The 24,608-nt window shown below is 39.1% G+C and overlaps 1 protein-coding gene and 1 pseudogene across 1 annotated transcript in view; one reads left to right on the top strand and one right to left on the bottom strand.

Moving 5' to 3' along the window:
* The window catches only part of DENND5B (DENN domain containing 5B), a 119,999-nt gene that overhangs the window by 24,946 nt on the left and 70,445 nt on the right, over positions 1-24,608 (bottom strand). Inside the window, exons 11-12 of the mRNA XM_077774599.1 lie at positions 16,535-16,616; positions 2,251-2,379 (exon numbers count right to left, since the gene is read on the bottom strand). Coding sequence (XP_077630725.1) covers positions 2,251-2,379; positions 16,535-16,616 — 211 coding nt within the window. The remainder of the gene's footprint in view (positions 1-2,250; positions 2,380-16,534; positions 16,617-24,608) is intronic.
* On the top strand, positions 20,089-21,219 carry LOC144240193 (RAD51-associated protein 1 pseudogene; annotated as a pseudogene).

Raw genomic sequence — 24,608 nt, 5'->3', positions numbered from 1 at the left:
GTGTCCAAGATGCACACTGATAGCAAGGACCCTTGGTTCGGATTCTCTCTCCTCCTCTGTTTCTGTCCCTCCCCCACTAGCTTGTGCATGCATGTGCACATGCTCTTTCTCTCTAAAGAAATAAATAAACCTAAAAAATGTTATTTGTAAAAGGAAAGATATATTATGGTATATGCATATATTGGAATGCTATGTGAGATTAAAAATAAAGTTTAGAAAGAATTTTAACAACAAAACTACTTCTACTAACAATAATAATTTTTATTAAGCACTTACATTTAACTTAAGCACTTTTCCAAGTGTTTTACAGTTATTAATACATTTAATCCTCACGACTACCCTAAGAGGTAAGTCTACCAGCACTCTCACTTTATAGATGGGGAAAACAGAGACACAAAAAAGTTAAGTGTCTTGTCCAAAGTCATTCAAATTAAACAGTAAAGGCAGTATTTAAACAAAGGCATTCAGTCTTCAGAGCTTAAACTCTTTTTTTTTTTTAATTTTGAAAAAGTGTTTTATTTATTTTTGAGAGAGAGAGACAGCATGAGCAGGGGAGGGTCAGAGAGAGAGGGAGACACAGAATCGGAAACAGGCTCCAGGCTCTGAGCTAGCTGTCAGCACAGAGCCCGACATGGAGCTCAAACCCTGGAACCGCGAGATCATGACCTGAACTGAAGTTGGACGCTCAACCGACTGAGCCACCCAGATGCCCCAAACTCTTAGAATATAGTGAAATGTTTATAAAATGCTATGCTAAAAATAGGATGATACGGAATTGTACATATAGTATAATTTTAACTAAGAGAACAGGAGAAAACATGTGAAACACTTGGTATTTATCTTTATGCAGCAGAAATTTATTCTTTTTAAATATTTTTTTAAATTTTATTTTTTTATTTAAACCTTTTTTTATTTATTTTGATGGGGGGGGTGCAGAGAGAGAATCCTAAGCAGGGTCTGTGCTGACAGCACAATGAGGCTCAATCTCAGGAGCAGTGAGATCATGACCTGAGCCGAGATCAAGAGTCAGATGTTTTAACAACTAAGCTACCCAGGTGCCCCATGCCCTTTTTAAAAAAGTAAGCTGTATGCCCAACATGGGACTTGAATTCCTTACCCCAAGATCAAGAGTCACATGCTCTACCAACTGAGCAGCCAGACTGCTACATGCATACATGTGTACATATATTTATGTAAATTTAAAGTACATATATTTATGTGTGTATGTATGTATTTAAAATTTAAAGTAAACTTTATGCCACATGCCACACGTGGGGCTTGAACTCATGACCCTGAGATCTAGAATCACATGCTGTACCTATTAAGCCAGCCAGGCACCCCTAAGTGCCCAACCTTTATGTAGTAGGATTTGAAATGATTATTATAATTTTGTTTTTGTACTTCGGCCACAGTGGCCATGAATGATTTATAATGGGAGGGGATGGGTAAGGGGAGTAACCAGTTTCAGAGTACAAGATCCAGTTCACAGGCTATACTTTACTTTGCATTCTTTATTAAACCTATTCTTTGGACATTAAAATTCATCTTAAAATACCCCAGAAGGTAAGCAGTCCAAAGGTGATATGCACAAATGCAAAACTACAAAACGAATTGTACCATAAGGTTCCAACACACTGTCAAGTTTGAGATCTTTGTTGGATTTTTTGCATACCTTTGCTCTAGAAAACTACATCCTCAGCCTTCAAATTAGCTCTCACATATATCTTATATGGATGATGTATTTCATTTAAGAGGGTTTCTTGATGCAGTAAAGGGAAATCTATCAAAATGGTTAACAGTTAACTAACATGTACTTGATTGGTTTTCCTGGCTTTAACCTACTGAATGTTAGCATTGGCAAGACTCTCAGAAGAAACCCGTTAATGTGGACTTTTATTATTATTTTTCACTACTTCAGGTTTTGCTATGATCTTTACAGTATGATATAAACAGTTTACATAACTTCAACCTATCTTTTGGAAGTCACTGTCAGCCTGTGTGGACTAATTAGTTTTCTGATTGAGAACAGAGCAGTATGGCCTTTGGCTGTGATGTTTGGTGTGCCCTCTCTGGTAAAATCAAACACTGTCGGACCATGGAGTTTCCAAAGCACACGCCTCTTAGGAAGGAAGAATGCAGGCGCACAGAAATCAGCAATTCATGCCGAAGAAGCCAGTTTGCAGCTTATGCAATCTGCTGTGCAGACACTCAGGTCACAGAAGCAGAAATGTCTAAGAAGCCATCACTTACTTGGTGAGTGGCTGGTTGGAGAGCAACTGCTTGAGATGCTGGGACAAGAGCTTCTTCTCCAGAGACAGTCTTATCCATGCCCGAGCTCGCCCGACATCGGTCTTGATCTCACTCATGTTTTGAATATGCCTAAAGAACAGTAGCAACAGCAGAGATGTAGATCCTAAGGATAACCTTGAGCCGGAAAAGAACTAAAGAATTACAGCACTTTTCACAGAACACTTCCTTCGTACTTAGCAGAAGCAACGGCAATACGCACTTTATATTGACCAAACCCTTCAAAGGTTCCGTCTGAATTGACATTATAGCACAAGCATGCACAGGCATTGCCCTCAGATAAAGCATTTAACACTCGTTTATTCTTCAGATTTTACTATGTTCTTGTTTCAGCCTCATGGATACTTAGAAGCTGGCAGTTGGTTATTCCTCACCTTCAGGAAAATAAAAGTAATAAAAAAAAACCTGAATATTTAAGTTTTTATTCAAAATAATTGGTCTACAGTTTACCTAAATAACTGTCACAACTTTAATTCACTGAAGTAGTTTCAAGGTCCAAGCAGTTTCTGGACAACGTATGGAAAATACGAAATATTACTTTCTATAGCCCTTAAGGATAAGCTACACTGCACTTATAAATTCAAAATTTGTAAAAGACTTAAAAAATTGTATGGTCAAATTCTAACTGAATGTCACATGCATATATAAATATTCTGTGTAGAAGTCAATGCTATACTCAGAGGGATTTGAGTTTATTTTCCTAAATGGTTTTCCTCCTAAAGGGGAAGGGTGGGAAGGAAGGGCAAGCCTAAGGAGCAGGGTAATTGTAAATCCACTACAGTGAGTCTCTAAAGTTTTTCTGATTGTGACCCACCACCCCTTCCCTTGATATTTTTTTTTTTAATGTCCAGAATGACTCCTCTTACCTGTAATAAATATTGCAATGAGCCCCTTTCTCTAATGGTTCTAAAAATTCAAAATAAGGAATATTCTCCCTATAAAACATACACATATTCTTTCTCTCCCTCGCTCTCTCTTTATTTTTTAACTAAAGATAATCTTTTTTAAAATGTTTTATTTATTTCTGAGAGAGAGAGAGAGAGAGAGACAGAGAGACAGCATGAGCAGGGAAGGGTCAGAGAGAGAGGGAGACAGAGAATCTGAAACAGGCTCCAGGCTACAAGCCGGCAGCCAGAGAGCCTGACATGGGGCTCAAACCCATGAACTGCAATGCGAGATCATGAACTGAGCTGAAGTCAGATGCTTAACCGACTGAGCCACCCGGGCAACCCCCCTCTCTTTTTTTTAAAGATTTCATTTTTAAGGGGGTCAGTCAGTTAAGTGTCCGACTTTGGCTCAGGTCATGACCTTGTGGTTCATGGGTTCGAGCCCCGAGTCGGGCTATGTGCTGATGGCCAGCTTAGAGCCTGGAGCCTGTTTCAGATTCTGTGTCTCCCTGGCTCTCTGATCCTCCCCTGCTCATGCTCTCTCTCTCTCTCTCAGAAATAAATAAAAGACATTAAAAGAAATTTAAAAAAAGATTTCATTTTTAAGTAATCTCTACACCCAACATGGGGCTCAAACTCACAACCCAGAAGTCAAGAGTTGCATGCTCCACTGACCAATGCAGCTAGGCACCCTCTCTTATTTTATCCTTCCCCTCTCCCTTTCTCCTTCCCTTCCTTTCTCTTAATCCCTACATATGAAGATTTAGGCCCTCAAGCCACAGTGCTGATATATGATCAAAGACTCTTGATAAGATATAAAGCATTATAATCACATTACACAGACACACGGAAGAGGTAGCTTAAACACAAGTCAAAATGAAGAGTTTAAAGAAAATTCTGTTGCCATTTTTGTAGGGCTTAGCTAACCTCACCTCGTTTCTATGAATTTTTTTCACAATGTATGACACACTTATCTTTCAAGGGCTAATACTAGCATACATGGTCATGAATGGAGAAAGCTGTCATCCCTGGTTCTTACTGATGGTGGTGGCAGTGGTGGGATATGTGATAAACCAGTAGGGCCCTATGAAGCAGCATTGGCTGTTCTTCCACCCTTCTGACATTTCCCAAATGATGATACAGCTGACTAAAAACAGTAAAAGAAAAATGCTCAGGCATTTACCACTTAAAGTTCAAAAATATTTTCAAGGAACCCCTGTTACATGCAGTGTGAGTCAGAGATCACACGAGTGAGGAAAGTTGATTCAAAGTGTAGTCACTGAAAATGAATGCACATTAGGTCTGATAAGCACGTATGTGGTCTAATCTTTTCCTTGTATTCTTTTTATTCTAAAACAGTAAAATCTATTGAAATAAGCTTTATGTTGGCTTTAAACAAGAATCTGAAGACATGGTAGGTTAAGAATGACAAAATGAAAATAATTATAATTTGGAAAACAATCTATGATTTAGGAAAATGAGAAGGCAATCTATCAGTATTCCCATCATTAAAGAATTTGTGCTAGTCTTTTCTTGGGAGGAGGCGTGGGGGTTGGGAGATGAGGCCACCCGACTCTTCTCTGCAAGCCCACCCTATTCAGTGGCACCAGGGAAATAGCTAAAATATTGCATCTGTAATATGAGTCCTTTGTTCCAGAACTTCAAAAACTCACAGTATATAGTCTGAACTGTTTTGGCTCACATTCAAGACTTACAACCCCTCAGCCTCAATATATCCTCTTACTCAAAAAAAATTTCATTCCAGACAACTGACTCCTAAGACTTTGCATTCCATTACCAGAAGTACTTTCTTCTTGCTTCCCAATTTGATTCTATTCATGTTTGAAATCCCAGCTTCTTCTAGATCACTTTCCATGACCATCACAGCCTTCAATAACCTCTTTAATTTATGAAATGTTGTAGTCTAATTTTTTAAATTACATTTAATTTTTTTAAATAGTTTATTTTTGAGACAGAGAGAGACAGAGCATGAGTGGGGGAGGGGCATGAGAGAGGGAGACACAGAATCTGAAATAGGCTCCAGGCTCTGAGCTGTCAGCACAGAGGCCGATGCGGGGCTCAAACCCGCGAACCGTGAGATCTGACCTGAGCGAAGTTGCCAGATGCCCCTACATTTATTTATTTTTGAGAGACAGAGAGAGACAGAGACAAGTAGGGGAGGGGCAGAGAGAGAAGGAGACACAGAATTCAAAGCAGGCTCCAGGCTCTGAGCCGTCAGCACAGAGTCCTGATGCAGGGCTCAAACTCACAAACTGTGAGATCATGACCTGAGCTGAAGTCGGAAGCTCAACCAACTGAGCTACCCAGGCGGCCCTGAAATGCTGTAGTCTAATTTATATTTACCATGTACTGCTTATTACGTTTATCATTTTCTCTTGGTATACAGGTTTCTCAGCTTGCAAGAGCTCCTGGGAAAAGTAGTCCCATGATTCCTTAGCAGCCTTGCAGGTTTCTTTGTACCCTGTAGGGTCTAGCACATAGTAGGAGCTCAAAAACTCTGTTGCTTTGTGAATCTGTATCTAACTCTATGCTTTAAAACAATTTATATGCATTTTGTTATTAAACTGTAATCCAAATCTATTAAAAATTTGCTATGCAAATTATATACCATTTGAATCTGCTTTTAATTGGAATTATTTATTATAGATGACTATAAAAGAATTCAGCATAATATTATACACGTATTACTTCCAAAACAGATCCTGTTAATTCACAGAAAAGCATATACGGTACAGTTTAAATAACTTATTTACTTGATTTATTCTTTTTTTTTTAATGGTTATTTCTTTTTGAGAGACAGAGATGAGCATGAGCAGGAGATGGGCAGAGAAAGAGAGAGACACAGAATCCAAAGCAGGCTCCAGGCTCTGGGCTGTCAGCCCAGAGCCCTATGTGGGGCTCAAACCCACGAGCCGTGAGATCATGACCTGAGCCCAAGTCAGATGCTCAACTGACTGAGCCACCCAGGTGCCCCTTACTTGATTTATTCTTAACCCTACTACAAAGCTTTCTAATTTAGAAAAGTTTCTGTGTACTTTGTCTTATCTGATTGTCACAAAAACTAGTCAGAGGGAGATCATCATTATTTCACTTTAAGGGTGAGAAAATAGAGACTAATCGAGACTAAATGATCCAGTCAAGGTCACAGAAATAAAAAGTATTATTCTAGCCATGTCACCCAATTTCTACCAATTACTTCTTTCTCACACTCACATTCTTGGAGAAGCTCCCCTTCCACAGACCCAGAAGACACAACTCCACTTACCACCAGGATACTAATCTTTCAGCTATAGTGGACTGAGTAGGAGGAATATCTCTGATCTAAACAGAGTCCACTGGATTTTCTCTCAGAAACTAGAATTCGTATTCTGGAAAACCAGGTTACTTTTTGTTGAATGCTAAAAATAAGAAAGGATGTTAAAGCCTGGGCTTGGGCCTGTACGCAATAAAACATAAAAAAGGCAAGGCAACGGAGGGTCGGGGAGGGGAACACGAGCAGATGTGAAGGGAGAAACAGAGACGATCTGCTTCCAGTGAGACAGTGAGAGTAACTTGTGACAAGACTCTGCAGTCAGTTCCTATTCTTGCATTCTGGAAGACACTTTTATATATAGCCAATAAATCCATCCCTTTTTACTGAAGCTAGTTTGAATGGGCTTCTGTTCCCTAAAACCAAATGATTTCAAAGAGTGGTAGCTGCTAAATCTGAATCCACATTTCCTGAGTCCAAAACCAGAGTTTACTTTACTGTATCATTAACAAAACCCAGTTTTATTTATTATTTTTAAACCCAGTATTATTTTTTTGAGAAATTATGAATTAGCCAATTTTAATTTAAGCTCACATTCTGTACAGACATAAAAAATTTCTCAAAATATTCCTTCCCGGGATAACGAAATCAATAACTACTTAGTTTTAGTGTAGAATAAAGACAGAGGCACATAGGCTCATATACACACATTATTAGTAAAAAAGATAAAGGAGCTAGCTAATTTACCCTCAGATAATTTATTCCCATCTTTACATATAAACAGAATTTTTCTAGGATTTACTCAGGCAGCCGGTTCATTTGTTTACATAGTCAGAATACTCAGACTTGGATTATAGAACTCACAGACTCCTTGGTCATGTAATGTTCTACTGTGCTCCTCATGATAAATTATATTGTGATTAAGAATTAAAGTCTATTTGAATAGCTAGATGACATGTACATGGTTACTCTGGAAAGATATTTGTAATACTGGTAACATCATAATAATACTTTTCTTTTCTATGTAGATGACATATACTTCCTTACTATTCCTGGCTCTTCTCTATGGAACAAAAAATCATTCTATAACTGACAGTGTGGTGATACTTGGCATTCACGAAGGTCTTGTGGAGTTGTCTGAGATACCATGACAAAGGGAATAGCCTTCAGATGACTCTATCCTAGACTCATGTCAGCTACTAAGCAACGTGGTGCAAACACTCTTGACAACTAGGAGGACTCTAAGTGTGAATGTCTTTGCCTCAAGAGATAAACCTGGAAAGATAGGAGGTACCAACAGAGACATGTGCCAACAGAGAACATGGACTCAGAGAGGTACATTAATCTTGAAGAGTAAGTTTTTTCTTTAATTGTCTGGACTGAAAGAAATCAAAGTTTAGAATATGACTTGGGTGTTATTCCTGAAGGAAAAACATCTATGTCAGCTATATAGGTAATGTTTGGGGACAAAAATGAAGCACTTGTCAATGACCCAGAAACAGGGAAATAATCCTGTTCACCAAGAGTTAAATTCTAAGGTAAACATATCATGGAAAAGAACAACAGTGTATAAAACATAATTTTGAAGGGACAGACTGGAAGCAGAGAAGGCGGAGAGACAGCCATGGGCAGTGTTTTCTCAGGGGCTTCCTGAGATGCTATCAGTCCCATGAGCATGAGATCAGTAGCGCAGAGCTAGATGGTTAGGCTTCCACAGTTCTTCTTTTGAAGAGAGCAAGCAGTCTTCTGATTTTTATCTAGCTTCCAGGCAGAGAATACCTGTACTGGTGAAAGTCATCTGGTTGGGGAAATAATGCTCTGGCTTCACAGGCAGAGAGCCTGGCACCCTTGTGTACTGCTGGTAAGAATGTAAAATGGTGCAGCCACTGTGGAAAAAAGAATGAATGGTGGTTCTTCAAAAAATTAAACCTAGAATTACCATGTGATCAAACAATTCTACTCCTGGGTGTATACCCAAAAGAACTAAAAGCAGGACTTGAACAGATAATTGCATACTCAATGTTCATAGTATTCACAATAGCCAAAAGGTGGAAACAACCCAAATGTTTACTGTTAAAATGTGGTGTATATATATGATGGAATATTAATCTTTAAAAATGAAGGAAGTTCTGATACATGTTATAACATGGATAAACATTATAAACATTTTGATAATGAACATTAAAAAGAATGTTTAGGGGTGCCTGGGTGGCTCAGTCAATTGAGTGTTTGACTTCAGCTCAGGTCATGATGTTTGTGAGTTTGAGTCCTGCATTGGGCTCTGTATCAGCATAAAGCCTGCTTCAGATCCTCTGTCTCTCTACCTCTCACTCCCCCCAAAAATAAATAAGTAAAACATTTAAAAAATATTTATTTTTGAGAGAGAGAGAGCGTGTGGGTACGCCTGCATGAAAGGGGGAGGGGCACAGAGAGAGGAGAGAGAGAATCCCAAACAGGATTCATACTGTCAGCACAGAGCCCAATGTGGGGACTGAACCCACGAACCATGAGATCATGACCTGAGCCAAAATCAAGAGTCAGACGCTTAACTGACTGAGCCATCCAGGTGCCCTGATAATGAACATTTCAAAAAATATACTAAGTAAAACAAACCAGATGCAAAAAGCGTGATTCGACTTATATGAGGTACCTAGAATAGTCAAATTCACAGAGACAGAAAATGAAATAGAGGTGGGGTGCCTAGGTGGCTCAGATGGTTGAGCGTCTCACTTCGGCTCAGGTAATAATCTCAAAGTGAGTTTCAGCCCCACATCGGGCTCTGTGCTGATAGCTCAGAGCCAGGAGCCTCCTTAGGATTCTCTCTCTCTCTCTCTCTCTCTCTCAATAATAAACAAACATTAAAAAAAAGAAAAAAGAATAAATCGTGGTTACCTGCGGCTTGGGGACAACTGAGAATGGGTAATTATTTATTGTCCAATGGGTACAGGGTTTCAGTTAGGGATGACAACAGAGTTATGGAGATGGATAGTGTTGATGGCTGCATAACAATGTGAATGTATGTAATGGTGTGTGTGTGTACATATGTATATATATATTCTTTTATATATGAATTCTTTCTTATGATTAAAAAAATTTAATTCCAGTATAGTTAACATACAGTGTTATATTAATTTCAGTGTACAATACAGTGATTCAACAATTTTATATATGACTCAGTCCTCACCATAAGTGTACTCTTAATCCCCTTCACCTCCTTCACCCATCTGCCCACCCACCTCCCCTCTGGTAACCATCAGTTTCTTCTCTACAGTTGAGTCTGTATTTTTTTGGTTTTCCTCTGTTTTGTTTCTTAAATTCTACACGAGTGAAATCATATGGTATTTCTCTTTTTATGACTGACTCATTTCACTTAGCATTACACCCTCTAGCTCCATCCTTGTTGCAAACGGCAAGACTTCATTCTTCTTTATTATTACCTCAACATTTATCTATTTTTATTTATTATTTTTTAAATGTTTATTTATTTTTGAGAGAGAGAGAGAGACAGCCAGCACGAATGGGGGAGGGGCAGAGAGAGAGGGAGACACAAAATCTGAAACAGGCTCCAGGCTCTGCGCTGTCAGCACAGAGCTCAAAGCGGGGCTCGAACCTACAACTGGNACGGGAGTTCTATTGTTAGTTTCCTGAGGAACCTCCACACTGTTTTCCAGAGGGGCTGTACCAGTTTACATTCCCACCAACAGTGTAGGAGCGTGCCCGTTTCTCCACATCCTCGCTTATCTATTTTTAATAAAGACTTAGTTTTTTCAGTTATTTATTTATTTTGAGAGAGAGCGAGAGCACATGAAAGAGTGCACACAAACACGGTAAAGGTAGGTAGGTAGAGAGGAGAGACAGAATCCCACTGCACTGATAGTGCAGAGCCTGATGTGGGACTTGAATTCCAGAACCATGAGATCATGACCTGAACTGAGATCAAGAGTTGAGTCAGATGCTTAACTGACTGTACCACACAGGTTCCCTAATTACCACAACCTTTTTCAAAAGCCAAAGAAAGATGGCAGAATATAGGTAGGGGGTATAAGAATGTGTTCACTGTAAGATCTTTTGACTTTGTTGTATGGTTAAAATTTTTTATGATAAAATGTTAGAGAAAAACCCTGAGAAGTCTTTTCTTGGTAATGCCTGTCTACCTTCCTAAAGTCTCCCCTCCACCTTCTCTTTTAAACTTTATACAGAGAGAATGCGAGCAGGGGAGAAGGACAGAGAGAGAATCCCAAGCAGGCTCCACACTCAGCATGGAGCCCGACGTGGGGCTCGATCCCATGACCCTGGGATCATCATGATCTGAGCCAAAATCAAGAGTCAGATGATCAACTGACTGAGCTACCCAGGCGCCCCACTAAAGACGTTTTGAAAGTAATCAACCAGATTTTTTTCTTTAAAAAAAATTTTTTTAATGTTTATTTAGCTTTGAGAGAGAGGGAGGGAGTGAGGGAGGGAGGGGGAGAGAGAGAGAGAGAGAGAGAGAGAGGGAGAGAGAGAAAGAGAGAGTCATTGATTAAGACAGAGTTCCAGGCTCTGAGCTGTCAGCACAGAACCAGATGCAGGACTCAAACTCATGAACTGTGAGATCATGACCTGAGCCAAAGTTGGATGCTCAACACACTGAGCCACCCAGGACCCCAAAGTTTTTCTTTTTCTTTTTTTAAAAAATGTTTTTAATTTATTTCTGACAGANCGAACCGCGAGATCATGACCTAAGCGAAAGTCGGACGCTGAACCGACTAAGCCACCCAGGCGCCCCCCTTTTTTTCTTTTTTTAACATTTATTTATTTTTGAGAGAAAGTGTGAGACAGAGAATGAGTGGGGGAAGGGTGGGGGTGGCGGGACACAGAATCCAAAGCAGGCTCTAGGCTCTGAGCCAATAGCCTGGAGCCTGATGCGGGGCTTGAACTCACAGAATACGAGTCATGACCTGAGTCAAAGTCAGACACGCAACTGACTGAGCCACCCAGATGCCCCAATTTTTTTTTTCTTTTTAAAGTAAACTCTAAACCATCATGGGCTTGAACTCAGGACCTCGAGATCAAGAATCAAATGCTCAATCAACTAAGCCAGCGAGGCACCCTGCCAACCAATCAAGTTTTATTAAAACCAGCTATCATTTGGTCAAAACATCAGTTTAGGATACTCAGGTGTCTTTTTTAGACTTTTTGTAAGACAAAGACTAAAAATTGAAAGCCAAAGTAACCATTATATGTTAAGTCACAGGACATCATTTTCAGTTGAGTATCCTGAGCAAATACGGATTTAGTCAAGGTTATACTAAATTATATTTAAACTGACATATACCCTTACACTACTGCCAGCTTGTTTGTGTCTCGTCACAGTTGTTATTTTCCTGGCAATGTGGCAAAGGCTGAGAACTTACATCTAGTTAGACAGAGACCTGATCTTTGGTCAGGATACCTTAGTTCTAGTTCTATTTCTACTGTTAATTGGCAATATGGTATATGACCTGACCTGCCTGGGCCTGAGCTTTCACATCTGTAAAAAGAAGCTAAGCAATAGGACTTAGGTTTCTTATATACTCTCATATTTAAACTGATTAGTAAAAAGTATTGCAGCAATCACCACCTTTCTAAGCTTCAAAACTTGAACCAAAATAATTCAATAGTGGTTTGGTCAGTAGAATCAGGTAAAGATATAAAGATATATGCAAAAATATTAGATAAGCACACACACACACACACACTCTCTCTCTCATGTATACTTACAGAACTTAAAATAGGCAAATCCTTCATTTAACATACATTAATTGAGGGGCGCCTGGGTGGCTCAGTCGGTGAAGCGTCCGACTTCAGTTCAGGTCATGATCTCGTGGTTCAAGTGTTTGAGCCCTGCATCAGGCTCCGTGCTGACAGCTCAGAGCCTGAGGCCTTCTTCAGATTCTGTGTCTTCCTTTCTCTCTGCGCCCCCCACCCCCATACTCTGTCTTTCTCTCTCTCTCAAATATAAAACATTAAAAAAACCAAATATTAATTGAGCACCAATTACGTGTTGAGTTCCATTAACACTTAGTAGCAATTCAACAGTTTTACATTTCAGACAGATTGCCCTCTCTCATGAAGTTTACAGTGTTAGAAGAACAAACAAACTCAAATAACTGCTCCGGAGAGGATTAAAACAAGGGGTGTGAAAGAGAGTGACTGGATGGCTAACAGGTGGTCTGACAGGCAGTCTGGGCAGGCTTCTCAGACAAAGCAACATCCGAACTAAGATACAAATGACAAGAAGGAGCTTGGCCTGTGGAAATTCTTCTGGGGCAGGTATCAGGGGAAAGCTGTCAGGTGAGAAGGAAAGAGGGAGAAAAAGGCGCCAGGGCAGGAAGCAAGTGCGGCATGCTGGAGGAACCAAAAAAGTGGTATGAGGGAGAGCGGCAGAAACCACGGTCACTCCGCCTCTGCCAGCCAGGACAAGGGATTTGGATTTTATTCTACGATCATATGACCTAGGGGGAGGATCATATTACCTAGGGCAAGCAATGAAAATGGGGGTGGTAATATAATCCAGGTGAGAAATTACAGGGGCTTAGACTAGAGGGGGTCACAGTTCACTGACCAAGCATCCAATGGAATAGGTGAGCTGCAGCTATACAAGAATTGTACCCCAGGTAATGATAAGTAATCTATGCCTGCCTATCTACCTATCTATAATAACAGTCTCTATACATTTCCCTTGTACCAGACCTGGTTTAAACACCTAATTTATTTTTAAATAGTCTCACAAAATGCTGTAGAAGTGGTTTATACAGTTCCTGTATTTCCAGCTTCCCCTATTAACATCTCATATAACAAAGCAAAGACATTAATGTTGGTTGGTATAGACTGATCTCACCAGATTTTCTCCTTATGTCCTTCTTCTGTTCCAGAATCTAATCCGGATCCCATATTGCATTTGGTTTTCATTTTAGTGTCCTCCAATCCAAGATAGTTCCTTAGTCTTTCCTCATCACTCACGACATTGACATTTTGAAACATATTGGTCAATTACTTTGTAGAATGCCTCTCAGTTTGGATTTTTCTGATGTATTCTCATGGTTAGACTGAAGTTACGAATTTATGACAAGAAGATGGCAGAAACAAGTATTCTTTTCAGTGTATCACATTAGGGGGTATATGATGTTATATCTTATTATTAGTGATATTAATCTTGATCACTTGCTTAAGGTACCTGCTGAGTTTCTCTACTATAAGATTATTATCTTTTCCTTTGTAATTAATAAATTCTTGGGGGAGATACTTTGAGATTATGCAAATATCCCAGTTTCACCTTAAACTTTCAACCAACTTCATTCTTTTACATTTATCAATTGGAAGGCTTCTGTACAAAAGAGCTATCCCATTGTTCCTGTTTATGTACTTAGTTCTTTATATCAGAATAGACTCATGGATATTTATTTTACTCTTTGGGTTATGTTCCAATACTACTGTTACTTATGTTGCTCAAACGGCTTTAGCTTTGGCCACTGGGAGCTCTTTCAGGCTGGCTCCTGTGTCTTTATTACATGATGCCCTTCTTTTCTGTGCACTTCATTACTTTTTTGCACTAAAGATTCACTAGCTCATTCTGTATTTTCCCTTCCCCAGTCCTGGAATTAATCACTTCTGCAGGGAGCCCTGATTCCTTTCATTGGAGAATGGTATTTAGAAACCAATATTTGGGTGCTAGGCACGCTCATTGCTATTTTGGGGTATTACTATTTTTAGGCCCTCTCAGTGGAAAGAGCTTGGAAATATATCAGTGAATAACAGGGGTAGGAAATGACTCAAAAGAAGTAGCACAGGGGAATTTTGGGTTTATGGAACTGTTCCTTATCATGACTATGCATCTGTGAAAATGCACAGAACTACACACCAAGAAATAATGAATTTTACTGTATATATATATTAAAAGCAAAAACAACCAGAAGGTAAGGAGAACCAAAAATAAGCCTAATTAACAAATTAACAAATGAACCTAACTGTATTACAAATGAATAATATAATCACACTGAAGGGAGTGGAGAAAAAAAAGAATGAATCTAAATTTTGGAAACCAGGGGGCGCCTGGGTGGCTCAGTTGTTAAGCATCTGACTTCAGCTCAGGTGGGGATCTCATGGCTTGTGAGTTCAGTTCCCCACTGGGTGAGCTCAAGCCTCGCTCCGGGTGAGACCCAGTACTCTCTCTCTCTCTTTCCTTCTTTCTCTTTCCCTTGCTCATTTGTGCCCTTTCTCTCTCTCTCTCTAAAGAAATTATACATTTTGGAAACCAGTATTTTGACTGCATGCAGAAAGGCTAAAGACAAAGAAAACTAGAGTGGTATACAAACACGGTGGTTCTCTAGTAAATTGGCTTCTGCTTCTCACAGAGGTACGGGTTAGTAATTCTGAAACTATCTTATGGACATACTAAGGTTGCACAAATAAGTAAATATACTATAGATAACAAAGTCAAGTTCTCATGGTTGGAGAAAGCAATTACAAATAAGAGAGAAGGCTAGAATGATCCCTATGGTATTGAATTAGAATCATAGATATGATTATGAATTCTGTGTATACAATATATATATACACATATAAATAAAGTCAGAAACATAAATAAACATGTGTATGCACATGCTTAAGTATATACACATTTGTTTTCAGGACTATTTTGGGTACCTTACATTTATTACCTCATTGAATCTTTATACTAACAATTTGAGAGAAGCCCTGTTACTATTCCATTTTACAAGTAAGAAAATTGGGAGTATAAGATTGCCTGAGGCTAGAGAGTTAGTGCATGGCTGAGCTGAAATAGCAACCTCTGTGGGCTGGTCCAGAGTCTGAGGTCCTAACCAGCATGCTATACTGTCTCTTACAAAGTAAGGGGGGTATATCTAAGTGGGACACCCCTCTCCCTGAAAAAAAAACAACATAAAGGAGATAAAATAAGCAGGAAACTGGAAGAACAGGATAGCCTTAAGTGATGTGACCATCTCCTAATTAGGTTTCGGAAGTTTGGTTCTTCAACAACCATAACCTTAATGTAATAGCTATTGTAAAATCACTATAGAACACATTGGTTTTATGTTTCCATTAAGAGATCTGGAGATCATTTTTCCCTCAGAGTTACAACTATTCCTCTTACGCTGGTCATCAAAAGGAATCATAAGCCACATGAGTGCAACTATACTTTGTCTAGCAAGGAGTAATGACATTGAAAATATAAATATATAAATTGACTCAGAAAACAAAACCAACACTTACTGAACCTTACTATAAGCCAAGCATTTGGAACTTTTTATAGTGATGGACTAACTCACTTAATTCTAACGACTCTGTAAGACAGAAAACTGTTTTTATCTCTATTTAAGAGATGGGAAAACTGAGGCACAGAGAAGTTACAAAAATTGCCTCGCTGTACAGCTCAAGCAGTAAAGCCAGGCTGTGTTACCACTACACTAAGCTGCCACTCTTAGACAGCTATGTTTTTCAGCTGCAAGTATCTGCCAAATAAAATACAGATCAATAATTAATATTAATAAAGCAATAAACCATAGAAGGAAAGTGTTCTAATGTTTTAACATTCACTTTAGACCCGTGTAAGTGTTGTACCTAAAATGCTTAAAAGGAGAAAGTCTCTGCCTTCTTCATTCAATAAGTTTATTTTAGATATCTCTATGTTTTATAACAATTTCTAAGAGCAGTAATTGCAACGGATAATTCTCAGATTTGCATTTGCTTCAAATTAAACCTACCTGACAGCAGTTTTTCTGCCAAGTAACTTGTCATTATGTGCAGATTTTTTTGGTTGGTGACTGTGGGCAGCAGGTATTTAAGGAGGTTTTAAAAAACTGAATAAACTGTAAAATAATTTAGCTACTTTAAAACTCTTCTCAGTTGTATTTTCTCTTTGAATTTAATGTCAAGAAAAAATAATAGTAAAATAAGCAAGATTATAAAAAAAGTTTTCTTTAGAATACATAAGCAAAAGAAAAATACACACAGCCATAATTATTTGAGCAATTTAAGTGAAAGCCATAAATATTTAACAGTTATCATCAAATACTAGCACATATACCTCATGTCTTGTATAAGAGAGACCCTGAGTGTTGGCAACATAACTCCTGAGTCAGATTTTCTTCTTTCTGGTCCAAGGGCAACTATATAAAAAAAATACCAGCGAAGTATTAGAAAAATAACAGTAAGGACAAAACAAATATACATGGTTCATATCCTATAAATAAATAATTTCAAATTACTTTGATAAGAACAAATTTTAAGGACAAAAAAAAAAGCTCGAAATTTTTTTCCTTGAATGCTGCTACTTTACTATACAGAAAAACAGCTATTTTCTCTCTAATCAACGTATTTGGAAATTTAAAATGAATCATAAAAACCCACTTAGCAAATAATGCAATATGTGTAACTTTTGGTCATAAGGAATAGTCATTGGCTAAAGTTATTCATTCTAATAGCTCAGGATAATTATAAGAAAGCAATGGCTATAAATTAAGCTACTAAGTATATGAATCATATCTGGGCTCATACACTGCAATCACATAGTTTCCTTATACTGTGAGTGTTTAGAAAAGAAAATCTGGGGTGCCTGGGTGGCTCAGTCGGTTAAGCACAGGTCAGGGCAAGACTTCAGCTCAGGTCATGATCTCATGGTTCCTGAGTTCGAGCCCTGTGTCCAGTTCTGTGCTGACAGCTCAGAGCCTGGAGCCTGCCTTGGATTCTGTGTCTCCCTCTCTCTCTGCCCTTCCCATGCTCACACTCTGTCTCTCTCTCTCAACATAATAAATAAACATTAAAAAAAAAAAAAAACCAAAAAGGAAAATCCAGGGGCACCTGGGTGGCTCTATTGGTTAAGTGTCAAACTTTGGCTCAGGTCATGACCTCACAGTTCAAGAGTTCAAGCCCCGCATTGGGCTTTGCACTATCAGCATGGAGACTGCTTGGGATTCTCTCTCTCTGCCCCTCCTCCACTCTCTCTCAAAATAAACAAACTTAAAACAAAATTAAACAAAAAGGAAAATCTAGGGGCACCTGGGTGGCTCAATCAATTGAGTGTCTTGACTCTTGATTTTGGCTCCAGTCACAATCNTATTGGTTAAGTGTCAAACTTTGGCTCAGGTCATGACCTCACAGTTCAAGAGTTCAAGCCCCGCATTGGGCTTTGCACTATCAGCATGGAGACTGCTTGGGATTCTCTCTCTCTGCCCCTCCTCCACTCTCTCTCAAAATAAACAAACTTAAAACAAAATTAAACAAAAAGGAAAATCTAGGGGCACCTGGGTGGCTCAATCGAGTGTCTTGACTCTTGATTTTGGCTCCAGTCACAATATTACGGTTTGTGAACACAGAGCCTGCTTGAGATTCTCTCTCTCTCTGCTCCTATCTTGCTCTCTCTCTCTCTCTAAAAATAAATAAACATTAAAAAAAAGAAAGGAACATCTAAGAGTCTGGGCTATCTAGTCTGATAAGTTTCTACTTCCAAGTTCAGAATCCAAACTACAGTATATATATCAGTGAGTAATCTACATGGGCATTTAGAAGTATAATGTTCATGAGTCACTCTCTTTGGAGCTTGAATGGTTAACATTTATAAAAGAAGGAAGATTACTCTCTTATATAGCAATAGCTAAGCAAGCAACTGATGGCTAACGTATTGTGGTTGGGAGTGCTCAATCTCACTTTAAATGGGATGCTGTGGAGTTCTGTGCCCTTTATCTCTGTTTTACTATCTGTAAATGAAAACTAAATTGCAGTATCACACTTAGCAAATACATGGGTAACGCTGGAATATAAGATGTGGTTTTTACTATATATTAAACGTATATTTTCCCAGTTTTTAGATTCATTCTAGGTTGTGGGGACTAGGGTACATGAGGAAACACACATATATTTGAAGCTGGCACTAAACATTTTGTTGTATTCAGATCTGCATGTTTTGGCACCTAGTGAAAGAGGCTAGGCTGATACTTGGCAGGTATGAATGAGCACTGATGGGGCTGCCAGGATGAAGAGACTGTGGCCAGGCCAACCTAAAGGCAGTTCTTTTCGGGGCCTTCCATTACCAGGTCATTTGTCATGGCAGTTTCAGGAGGGAGTTTCCAATGGGTCACTGAAAATGTTACTTTATCTGGATTCCTAGGAGGTAACAGACACCAAGGAAACTGTTCCAGAGACTTGCAGGGAATGTGCTATGTTAGTCTTCCTGACTGAGAATATCACTATTTAAGTGTGTTGTTAATAAAAGCACACCTTAGAGAATGCTTGCACATGCCAGATGATTAGACAGCATGAGAGAGGGCCATAACAGTGGTAGGAAACAGGTTGAAAAGAGAGAGATCACGAGGCAGAAAACCGAACTGAAACCATAATCAGCAACTTGGCTAGAGGGAGACATGACAACAAGAAAGAATCATGCCTCTGGGAAGCAGAGAACAGGGGAGAGACCTAATAAAAAAGGAGGCTGACATTTAAAAAAAGCAGCAGCATCCTCAATAAGAGCAGTCAGAGGCCTAAGCTTTTCTAGGAATCCTATTTTGGAATCCTATATTCTCTACTCTTTGCTAATTGATGTTTCTTATACATACGATGTATTTTTCAATTTCTCCATGCAATCTGTTAGTTTTCAGCTCACCCTTTAACACTTCTGTATCCTTCTCCGTATTTATAGCCTATTTAGCATTTTTTTTTTTTTTTTAAGAGAGAGAAAGAGCTCACAAAAGAGCAGAGGAGAGGGGCAGAGGGAGGGAGGGAGGGAGGGAGGGTGAGAGAGAAAAACATTAATCCCAAGCAGGTTCCACACTTAGCACAAAACCTGATGTAGGGCTTGATCCCATGACCCTGGGATCAGGACCTGAGCTGAAATCAAGAGTCGGACGCTCAACTGACTGAGCCACCAAGGTGTCCCCAGCCTATTTAGAATGTTAGATTGAGAGGACTACAGCTTAACAGTTAAGAACATGGCATTCTCAAACCCTACAGAGAACTTAACAGCTCCTTGACTTCGGGTGAGTAATTTTACTTCTCTACAGTCTGTTTTCTCATCTGCAAACTGGGGTCGGTAACAATACCTACCTTACTCAGATAGATACAAAGCACTTAGAATACTACCTGGCACAAAGTAAGTTCTCAATAAGTGAAATTTAGCTTTAATTTTACCTCTTTGTGAAATCTTTCCTGAATATTGTCTCTTTCTAAGGTACACTGTTAGATGTGGTTCCCTCTCTCTATCAGGACTTGTAAAACTGAACATCTGACATAAACTTAGCATAATTTAATGTTTCTATTACTGTTAAACTATATGCCTTGAGGCTCAGTCATATCTTTTTCGTAGAATACCCAGAGGGCCTAGCAGAGGCCCAACATACATGCCCAATAAATACTCAGGGAGGAAGATGAGACTATTTCGGGCCAGGTGGCAGAGCCTTGAATGACAAATTAGAAATCTGCAGAACTCCTAGGAAGGGGGGAAGGATTCTAAAAAGAATACTGTGCTCCTGAGTGCTTTTTATTAGTTAGCTACAGTGGGAGTATGATGGTATAAGAGAAGTAAATGAGAGTATGATGGTATACGAGAAGCAAGGGAAATGAGCTACAAGTTATTCCAAAGGCCAGCTTATGGATGAACTAAGAGTGGCAGCCGGTGAGAACACAGGGGAAATGTACAGCGGCAGCAAACACAGAACAAATGACTTGATGTAGAAAGGGAACAGGACTCGGCCATGGCTGCCAACAAGAACTTGAAAGCTGCAGATTTTCAGCTTGGGAGGGGACCATGGTGCATAAGAATCCAGTCATTACTCATCGTTTTAGGACTCTGACAGTGATGATGACTTTTTTTCTGCAACTGAACCTTTAAATAAGAAACCCAGACCACCACCAAAGGAGTTGAAACTAGAAACAAGGAAACCTAAACTGAAGAATCTCCAGAAAGAAGACATTTCACTGCAAGAGAAAACCCCTAAAAAGGGGATGACTTTAGGTGACAAGCTCTACCAGCAAGACTTTAGCTTTATCAGTGAAGCTTTATCAGTCACCACTGATGTGGAAGAGACTCGAGATAAAAGCACTGAAAAACGTGAAGGCAGTGAAACTGAAACAATGAGTAAGGCCCCTCATATCTCCAACTGCAGTATAGCCAGTGATTATTTAGATTTGAATAAGATTACTGAGGAATATGATTTCCCTAGTGTGCAAAGGAAAAGAAAAGCAGCATCAAAGGCTGTGGTACAACAGAGAAGATTCTTTTGGAAGGCAGTCATGCCGACAGTGCTGACGACTCTGAACCCGACTTTGTAACCGGTGAAGAGTGTGAGGATGACTCTGATTTTAGTGAGAGTGAAGAGAATGATGAAGACTTCACCATGAGAAAAAACAAAGTGAAAGAAATCAAAAAGAAAGATGAGAAGGTCAAATCCCCAGTTGAAAAGAAGAAACCTAAATCCAAACGTAATACTTTGGAAGTGACTTCAGGAGATTCTGCTCTAGCTGCTGTGAAATCAGACCCTCAGCCTTCACCAAAAAGAAAAAAAAAAAAAAGATTTCTGTGTCTTCAGAGGCCACTAGGAAACCATTATAAATACGCAGTCCTTTAGCTGAAAACAAAAACCTAAGTGGCAGTGTCTGGAAGCAGCAGCAGCAGAAGCCCACTGTCGGGCATGTCTGTTAAGCCTCCAAATCAGAGTCTCCACCCTGGTTTTGTCCAGATTAGCATGAGATAAACTTTTGCATCCAAATGTCACCGAGTAGCTGGGTGTGGCAGTAAACATGTTTGATTAAGAGAATCACAGTTTTACAAGTGTGTTTATATTTGATTTGTGTCTACATTTAAGGAGGGTATCAAAATATAAAGGAATCCTTTAATGTCCTATAAACTGCCTCTACCCATTCGGTGGTGATGTTCGCTGAAGTTATTCAATAAAAGATTTATCAGAATGATCTTGCAGTATCATTTCCTTCTGAAGAACATATTCTATTATTCCTGTGTATAATAAGTCATTGCCATTCAGCAGCTGTCACTTTGACATGGAGGAAGTCCATGTTGCATGCTGTTCTTTTCTAGAAACATGATGTTTCTTTCTAGCTTTATCTAATTTATTGCACCTTAACTGTAACTGTTTAGAGTTTATCTGGCAAAAGGAAACATTCTCACTTTTTCCAGGAGACATTTCTGAAATCTTACTTAAGCTACACTGTCAGTTTTATTGCAAAGATGTTTCTTATTTTAGCCAAATACTTATAGTAAGAATTCAGAATTCTTTTACACATTAAAATGGTTGCTATAATGACATATGTCTCCTACTCAGAAGTAGATGTATATTGTATAGCAAATAGAATTTCATATTTTATGAAGTTCTGTCAAAACCTTTAATAAAAGTGAAAAAGTTTAAAAAAAGTGAATAAGACTCAAGAGTCAAAAACAATAGGGGCGCCTGGGTGGCTCAGTTGGTTAAGCATCTGACTTCAGCTCAGGTCATGATCTCACAGTTCGTGGGTTCGAGCCCTGCATCGGGCTCTGTGCTGAAAGCTCAGAGCCTGGAGTCTATTTCAGATTCTGTGTCTCCTTCTCTCTCTGACCCTCCCCTGTTTATGCTGTCTCTCTCTCTCAGAAATAAATAGAAAACATTAAAAGAAATAAAAAAAACAATATTAAGTATAAATATAAAATGATTTAATATATATTATCAAATTATTACTTTCCTTTGGATTTGTTCATTATTTAAGAAACTATTTTTCTTAAATAGTTTATTGTCAAGTTGGTTTACATATAACACCCAGTGCTCATCCCAACAAGTCCCCTTCCCCTGTTAATGTTAATTTTGTAAATTAAGAAACTGAGGCTCAAAGAGGTCAAGAAACCTACCCATTGTATGCATTCATGAAAAGGGGCAGAATGTTTTAATGTCACATCCATTGGGTTTTCTGTACATACAGATGACTTTCTACTGCTAAGCTTGATTGAGAGAAGAGTGCTGATGCCATTAAATAATACAGAGAGAAGGGAGAAAGCCAAACAGGGACAGGAGGGAGAGGGGCTGAGACAGTTTGTTTTAAGATGTGCTGGATTTGAGGTCATACTGGGCCATCAAAGATGACTGTGTAGGGACTAGGGCTGGAGAAAGAGATTTATGACTAATCTGCAATCACATAATTAGAGGATGACATGGTAAGTCAGCAACAGTAGCTGTTATGTTTTGAATTATATCCCTCAAGAAAGTGTAGAAGTTCTAACTCCCAGGACCTGTGAATCTGACCTTCTTTGGAAATAGGGTCTTTGTAGGCGATCAATTTGAGGTCATTAGGATGTGCCCTAAATCATGTGACTAGTGTCCTTATCAAAGGGAAATTTGGATACAGAGATAGACACAAGTAGAGAAAAGATGATGTATGATACATTGAATATACCACTTAAAGGCTAAGAAATTTCTGAGATGACCATAAGCTAGGAGAGGGGCATGGGACAGATTTCCCTTGATAACTTTCAGAAGGGACCACCAACAGCTAACACTTTGATTTTTGGGCTGTTAGCCTCCAGAACTGTAACACTGCTGTGTAAGCTAGCCAAGTTGTGGTACTTTATTGCTGTAGCCCTAGGAAACCAATACAATATTAGTGACTTTGGAGGGAAGAGTTTAGAAACCTGTACACAGAAAACAGATAGGAGTTAATGAGCAAAGCCACATATTTTATCTAGAAATCTAAATTCTAAGGTTTCTGTGAAGTCTACTCCAGAAGAGAAATTTATACAGTATTTAAATGTATACATTACTATTTCTTAATTCAACACACTCAAATGTAATAGGACACTTTCTCCTTCAATATAAACACTGTGGATTTACTATTTAGCCATAGGAATTCCTTTTCTATATCTGCCTGAATCAAAGCTATGACATAGGCAGCAAGTTTGTAGAGGGTAGAGACTGTATATATTATTTTTATAAAACCATCTACAGTCTACAGGCAAGTAAGTAATTAATAGAAATCTTAAAATTTTTTTTTAATGTTTATTTATTTTTGAGAGAGAGAGAGACAAGAGTGTGAGCAGAGGAGGGGAAGAGAGAGAGGGAGACACAGAATCTGAAGGAGCCACCAGGCTCCGAGCTGTCAGTACAGAGCTTAATGCGGGGCTTGAACTCACAAACTGGGAGATCATGACCTGAGCTGAGGCTGATTGCTTAACTGACTGAGTCACCCAGGTGCACTGAAATCTTTATTTTTAAGTGAGCTCTACGCCCAACATGGGGCTGGAACTTATGACCCTGAGATCAAGAGCTACAGGCTCTACTGACTGAGCCAGCTAGGCACCCCTAATAGAGAACTTTTGATGAAGATAAGATGATTGAAGAGTGGCTCAAAATTCTTGGCTAGACCCAGAATGACCATTTAAAAGCAGTATTTTCACCCTCTTCTGCATCTGACTCTACTACTTGCCAAATGATTGAAAAATCCACTTTAAGTTTAGTGGAATCTTGTCTAAAGATGCAAGTTTTAAGAACATCATCTATGTCTAAACCAGCCAAGATTTAAAAAAATTTCTTTTTTAATTTTAGAGAAAGAGAGAGAAGCACAAGTATGGGAGAGGGTCAGGGGGAGAGAGAGAGAATCTCAAGCAGGGTCCACACTCAGTGCAGAGCCCAATGTAGGGCTTGATCCCATGACCCTAGGATCATGATATGAGCTGAAATCAAGAGTTGGACACTCAACTGACTGAGCCACCCAGGAGCCCCTAAGCTGGCCACATTTTTAAAAATTTTAATTAGCCAATATATTTTTAAATGCTTTTTAAAAATCTATTTTTAAGAGACAGAGAGAGACAGCATGAGCAGGGGAGGTTTAGAGAGAGAGGGAGACACAGAATCTGAAGACAGGCCCCAGGCTCCAAGCTAGCTGTCAGCACAGAGCCCTCCTATGCAGGGCTTGAATCCATGAACCGTGTGATCATGACCTGAGCCAAAGTCGGACGCCCAATTGACTGAGCCACCCAGGTGCCCCAAATTAGCCAATATTTTTAAAGACAGAGACTTTTGAGTAATATGTCAAGAACAGTCTTCTTTCTAGGATCAATTGCATCCTGAGATCCTTTCTCTGAAATAGGACCTCAAACTACTAGGTGCAGTGATTTGGCACTGCAAAATTTA

This window comes from Crocuta crocuta, unplaced genomic scaffold (assembly GCF_008692635.1).
Source record: "Crocuta crocuta isolate KB4526 unplaced genomic scaffold, BGI_CrCroc_1.0 scaffold176, whole genome shotgun sequence".
Lineage (NCBI taxonomy): Eukaryota > Metazoa > Chordata > Mammalia > Carnivora > Hyaenidae > Crocuta > Crocuta crocuta.
This window is presented reverse-complemented; position numbering and strand designations above follow the sequence as displayed.